The 6015-nt window shown below is 35.8% G+C and overlaps 2 protein-coding genes across 2 annotated transcripts; one reads left to right on the forward strand and one right to left on the reverse strand.

Moving 5' to 3' along the window:
* Positions 1–3169: 3169 nt before the first annotated feature.
* LOC141397485 (WD repeat-containing protein 18) lies at positions 3170–4767 on the forward strand. Its single transcript, XM_073973844.1, has 2 exons — positions 3170–4030; positions 4089–4767. The coding sequence occupies exons 1-2, from the start codon at positions 3269–3271 to the stop codon at positions 4638–4640; spliced, it is 1314 nt and encodes a 437-aa protein (XP_073829945.1). The 5' UTR covers positions 3170–3268; the 3' UTR covers positions 4641–4767.
* LOC141397488 (UPF0184 protein CG14818) lies at positions 4703–5204 on the reverse strand. The gene is made up of 2 exons (XM_073973847.1): positions 5060–5204; positions 4703–5004 (listed from the first exon to the last, which is right to left on the reverse strand). The coding sequence occupies exons 1-2, from the start codon at positions 5145–5147 to the stop codon at positions 4814–4816; spliced, it is 279 nt and encodes a 92-aa protein (XP_073829948.1). The 5' UTR covers positions 5148–5204; the 3' UTR covers positions 4703–4813.
* Between the last annotated feature and the right edge of the window lie 811 nt (positions 5205–6015).

Consider the following 6015-nt stretch of genomic DNA (forward strand, 5'->3'; position numbering starts at 1 on the left):
CTGAAAATAACACATGAAAATATTTTATATGCCATTTAGATATGACACCATTAGCCGGATTTAGCCCATTATCAGGTTTTATTTGCTAAATCCAGCTAAAATCTACCAGATTTCCCATACAAAAATAAATCCTCCTATTGAGTGGATTTGTTTTAAATCTGTCATAAATCCTCGTATACAACTCTGTTTTTTTCAACATGTTGCTAGAAAATACAAAAAGTTGCAAGCTGGCACAAGAAACAAGGTAGATGCATCGGTGAATTGCTACACTAAAAATAATTTAAAATGTAAAAATTTGTAAACAAGGCGTAAAAATTAAATTTGTTTTGATGTACAAAGTTGATTTTAATCAACCAAGACTAATATTTATAATGTCTAAACGATAAAATAATTCGTTTATTTATTTTAGATGGGCAAACTGCGATAAAATAATTCTTTATTTGCTCTTTAGTTAGCATTAGTAGCATAATGTGCTAACATTTTCAGTATAAAAGAATAAATTTTCAATTTAAATTCAATTTAAAAAAAATTCTTTTGACGTTTCAAATTCGTTCAGATGGGCTGATGCATCTACCTTGGTAATTGTGCTATGAACAAAAATCAGCTGACTGCCATTTAAATCCTTCAAAATGTATATCTAAATGCAATGAGATTTGTACTGGATTTATTAAATCCAGTCGAGGATTTATGGCTAATCTAAATGAGCTATTAGCTTTTAGGAGAGAGCGGAGGCGAAGGAGCTCCCTTTCTCCCTTCTTACCCATAAGCTCAAAACATTTTCATGAAAATTTTCATAGTCTGGCACATGGTACAATTAATTGTACCATCCCAGCTAACAATTTTTTCCGATTTTTTTCCGAATTCGGAACGAAACTCTGCACAAGTATGCGATTCTGATGTCGAATTCGTTCAGAAATCGGAACAAAATTGTGTGAAGGTGCCCACGAATTCGGAAAGTTTTATCGGAAAAAAATCGGATGGAATATTAGAGTTTCTTTCCGAATTCTGAACGAATTCGCAAAAAAACTCGAATGAAAAAAAGGGAAATTTTAAGGGAATTTTCGATTATCTGCACAATTTCGGAAAAAAACTCGGAAGGAACATTCGAAAATCGGAAAAAATTCGGAAGAATATCGGATGTTTGATCCGATATTCGGTAAAAAATCGGAAGATTATCGGATGTTTGATCCGATATTCGGAAAAAAATCGGAAGATAATCGGATGTTTGATCCGATATTCGGAAAAAAATCGGAAGATTATCGGATGTTTGATCCGATATTCGGAAAAAAAAATCGGAAGATTATCGGATGTTTGATCCGATATTCGGGAAAAAATCGGAAGATTATCGGATGTTTGATCCGATATTCGGAAAAAAATCGGAAGATTATCGGATACTTTATCCGATATATGGAAAAAATCTGAATATTTTCGTAAGGTTTTATCCGAAAATCGGAAAAAATTTTTTATTCTTTATTTCATCATCTTCACAAGTTGGATTTATTAGTATTCATTGCTGCTGCCCGCTGATATTGTGTGTTTGCAAAATTATAAAACACAAGTTTTCCTAATAAAGTTTCCATGTGTCATCACGATGTTGTTCTTTATTTGGCGTATCTAAAATAGAATTAACAATATTTGTTATTATAAACAGCTTTTTACAAAATGTGTATGCAAACTTCCTACTTTAATTTGTTTTAAAACACACAATAATTTGTTCCGCTACGTCTTACTCACTTAACTGCTGCGAAATAACTAAAAACAAGGTACAGCATGCAAACAAAGCAAAGAAATTTCCCTTGCCGCTGGCGTTGTTTGTATACAATCAACTCTCAACCAGAGTTCGGGATTTTTGCTCGCGAGAAAAATACACAGATCAAAAATTCTTTCAGATTATGTGCAGAGTACTCGGAAACTAATCGGAAAGAAAACAAATCAAAATTTCCCTTCCGAGATTGTGCAGAGCACTCGGAAAATAATCGGAAAGAAAGGTTACGAAATCTCGGAAAAAAATCTGATATCAGAGCCATCGGCAAAAATTGTTGGCTGGGATGGTCTGGCACACGACTATCTAGGCGTTTACACCAGACAGTTTGTCTTCAAATACAACTCTGATTTACTAACACATACATACATTTGTCGGCTGCCTCCCAGCTGTCCATCATTTTTTCACAGACAGCTGGGATAACAAATTTTTTAATTTTTTCGTTAAAATAAGTGAGATAATAATTGAAATGTGTTGAAAATAAAAGAACACGAACAAAAACAAAATATGTGAACGGAAAACAAAAAGAAATCATAATTTTACAACTGTTTTTGCAGCTGTCTGGACGCCTACGTCACCTAGGCAAGTTTTGGGGTTTTGACAATCAATACATGTACTCAACTGTCCTGTCATGTGTGAACGCAGGGTATAAACCGGTACGATAACCCAAAAGTTTGTACAAATTTGCACAAACTTTTACAAAATGCTGTTCGATAACAAACTTATAAAGTAAAAGAGAGCGAATTTGGAGACAATAGTGAGAGAATTTTGGAGAGTTTTGTTTACAAGTTTTTGCAAGGAAAATTTTTCTTGTAAGAGCTTGCAAGTTTGATCAGCTGATTTAAATTCGAATGTTTTGTGGCGGACTTCTTGGCAAAAACATAAACAAACGTTTGGGTATTAAAATAAATAGAAATAAAAAAGGGAAAAATTATTAAATGAATAAAATAACTTATTTTGTAGATTGTGGTGACTACTTTTTTTATTTTATTATTTATTTATATAATTTTTTCCGCCAACTACTTCTTCAAATCACCTGACTTTTTGCAAATTGCTGTTCGATGACAATCTGACAATTTTTAGCTTCGAGAGAGTAAAATTGGTGGAGAGACGTTACTGAGAACTTGCTGAGTACTTTTCACTTGCGAAGTTATCGTACAGACCTTATAGTCGTGTTCCTTTACGTGCCTGAGGTTACCAGTTTTTACCACTTTTTACCCGCAAAGTGTTCCCTTACTTTTAAAAGCATACAATTTATATGAAAGCAGTTCACCACTTTTACCATTTTTGCCACTGTTGCCATTTTTAAAAGTAAAGGAACAGACCATATGTCTTTGGTGTTTCACTCGCACACATTTTCGTTTCGTGTTCACTCTACTGTTATCACTTTAACTTGAATGCCATATCATAGAAAGAAGAAGTATCAAAACAAATCACACGTGTTTTCCTTGTATTCCTTGTTAGTGCCGATTTTTTTTCTGAAAAACGAAGTCAATAGTCGAAAAAATGTCAGGCAATAACATGATGGAGGTACTCTTCGTAAGCAATACCAACGATAATCAATTATCTTGCTCCGCATGGGATTTCCGTACTGGTACAAATTTAATGAACTATAAAGGCGGCGGTGGAGGTGCTGGATCACATACCCTTTCAGTTCTACGTTCTGAATATATAGTGGCTGGTAATCCAACTAAACCATTGCTACATGTATGGCCCATTAATGCTCAGGAGCAAATGACTGCGATACGGTTTGTTGTGCCTGGAGCTGTGACAGCGTTGGCTCTTTCTCCCGACGGAAGTTATATGGTGGCTGGTATCCAGGAAACCTTATATGTATGGCATGTTTTAACCGGACGTATGATGAATACCCTATCGAAACATTATCAGACTGTGACCTGTGTAAAGTTTACCAGTGATGGCTCACATTTTGTAAGTTGCGGTAAAGATGGTGCAGTTTTGGTTTGGAATCTTACGCGTGTTGTAGCCCATGAAGAAAATTTGGCTCCATTGTATACTTTCAATGATCATGGGTTACCAGTGACAGACGTCTATATTGGTACAGGTGGTATGAGAGGCTATATGTTTACAGTTTCTCTGGATCGTTCCTGTAAAATATATGATTTGAATAGTGGTACTCTGCTGCTGAGCGTTGTCTTCGCCGAGGGCCTTCAAAGTGTAACAGTGAACGCGTTGGAAACGCAGGTATTCGTAGGAACAAATTCTGGCAGCATTTTGGATTTCTTCGTTAATGATGTGCCTAGGGTTAAGGTGAGTTAGAAATGACATTAAAAAACCTACCTGTTTTGAATGAGTGTTTAATTTCCAGGAGTACCATTTTGAAGAGGCTCCCAAACAATTTAGTGGTCACACCAAACCTAGTGTGGTCAATTGTTTGGCTCTATCTGCTGATGGCAAGACATTGGTGTCCGGAGCTAGTGATAGCCAAGTACTTGTGTGGAATATTTCCAGTAGACAATTAGTTAAAACACTGACCTTTAAAGGAGCCATAACTAATCTGCATTTAAAATTGACCAACCCCGCCATCTTCAATCCCGAACATAAGCAACCTTTAGTATTTGCAGCCAGCTTAAAGCGTATGATTGATCCCGAGGGAGCTGATGAAATGCCCATTGAAATTACGGTGGATTCAAGTACATTTGATGATGAGTGTCACTACAACACAATACAAACTCAGCAACCCATTGCTAGTGGTCTTGCATCCATCGCAGGCCCACTAACAACATCCACAGACTGCAAATCCGAAGACAAAGAAGAAATTAAAGCTCTACGCCAAGAAATCGACAGACTGCGCCATATAAATAAAAAACTATTTGAAGTTTCTAGTAAACAATTGTTACGCGCACAAAAACGTAAATAAATCCTAGTCCTAGTACTGTAAATATAGTTTGTATATTCTAACAATTAATAACATCATAACAATTCTTCAACAACTACTTTATTTTATTGATAAAATAAACAAAAACAATTCACTCATACATATTTAATACTTGTCTTTTGGTGCTCCTCCTCCTCTTCTAACATGGTAGGTAACTAGTTATCTTTTTCATCTACATCCAAATTCTCCACAGCTGAGGTAGCATTCTCCATGGCCAGTTCTTGTCGGATTTCGCGATTCGAATGCAACAACTCCTTGAGCTGCTCAATAATGTTGTCTGTCCTCTGTTCAAAGAAATCCAACGCTGAACTTAGTTCATCCAAGCTGTTATTCACAGCCTCCATTTCTGTAATACATACGATTTGGTAATGATGTTTCTATTTTTTCTTTGGACAACTTACCTTGAATATCGGCATCCTCGATATTGTTCCTTGGATTCTCGGTAGGGTCATCATTGTTTTTGGGGGACATGTTTTTCTCATCGCTCATCTGTCACCTGACTCTAGGGATATGTAAGCTACGAAAATCTATGGAATTTCAATGGAACATGAAAAACAGCTACAGAAAATGCAGAGACACACAGAATCAGGAGAATCAGCTACCTACGTGCCAGAGATGGATACGTATAATCAACACATGAGCACTGGGCAATAGAGTTGTATAGTTCATGAACGAACTTGTTCAATTGAACGATTCTTTGAGAAGAGCGTATAGGCCTGTGTACATAAGCTGCCTTGCCTGATTACCTTGCTTTCCTGTTTCATTTATTTATTCAATTCATTTCTGACACAATAAAAATAAAAGAATAAAGAAGGCCGAGCCAATTTTGAACTGGGTTGACCTTTTCTTTTTTATTCTTTTATTAGAAGCAAGCAAGGTAAGCAGGCAAGGCAGCTTATGTACTCACCCCTTATGAGCTAGATCAGTCGATATAGTTCAATAGCTCACTGAGCGCCGACCAAAAGATCCACGAAGAAGATCAACGAACGATTCACAACCTAGTTCAGCATGTAATTCACATAGGGTAAGTGCACCAGTAGTCGGCACTTTAAGGATTCTCGTATCTTTAGCCGTATGTAATTCCGAGTATAAATGTCCAATCAAATTGAATTTAAGTTGTTATGATTCGTTATTTTGTGTAGTTTTAGATTATTGGTCTGTTCCAGAACTGCAAGAATCTACTAATATTTACTATTTTTTCCGATAACATAAAGGAAAAAATGTTATCGTAGTAAAAAATAGTAGCTTCTTGCAGGTTCTGGAACAGAGCATATATAAACAATTTTTTTGATTATTTCTGTTCAACATGCAAAAATTACAATTTTAGTGAAATACTGTTTTTTCACCACTAGTCGGC

Source organism: Musca autumnalis, unplaced genomic scaffold (assembly GCF_047663935.1).
Source record: "Musca autumnalis isolate F117 unplaced genomic scaffold, ASM4766393v1 scaffold_3, whole genome shotgun sequence".
NCBI lineage: Eukaryota > Metazoa > Arthropoda > Insecta > Diptera > Muscidae > Musca > Musca autumnalis.

Coding starts and splice junctions, on each gene's coding strand:
- LOC141397488 (XM_073973847.1), bottom strand. CDS start 5,147: ATGAGCGATGAGAAAAACATGTCCCCCAAAAACAATGATGACCCTACC. Junction 5,005..5,059: donor CGAGGATGCCGATATTCAAG/GTAAGTTGTCCA, acceptor TATGTATTACAG/AAATGGAGGCTGTGAATAAC.
- LOC141397485 (XM_073973844.1), top strand. CDS start 3,269: ATGTCAGGCAATAACATGATGGAGGTACTCTTCGTAAGCAATACCAAC. Junction 4,031..4,088: donor ATGATGTGCCTAGGGTTAAG/GTGAGTTAGAAA, acceptor TTTAATTTCCAG/GAGTACCATTTTGAAGAGGC.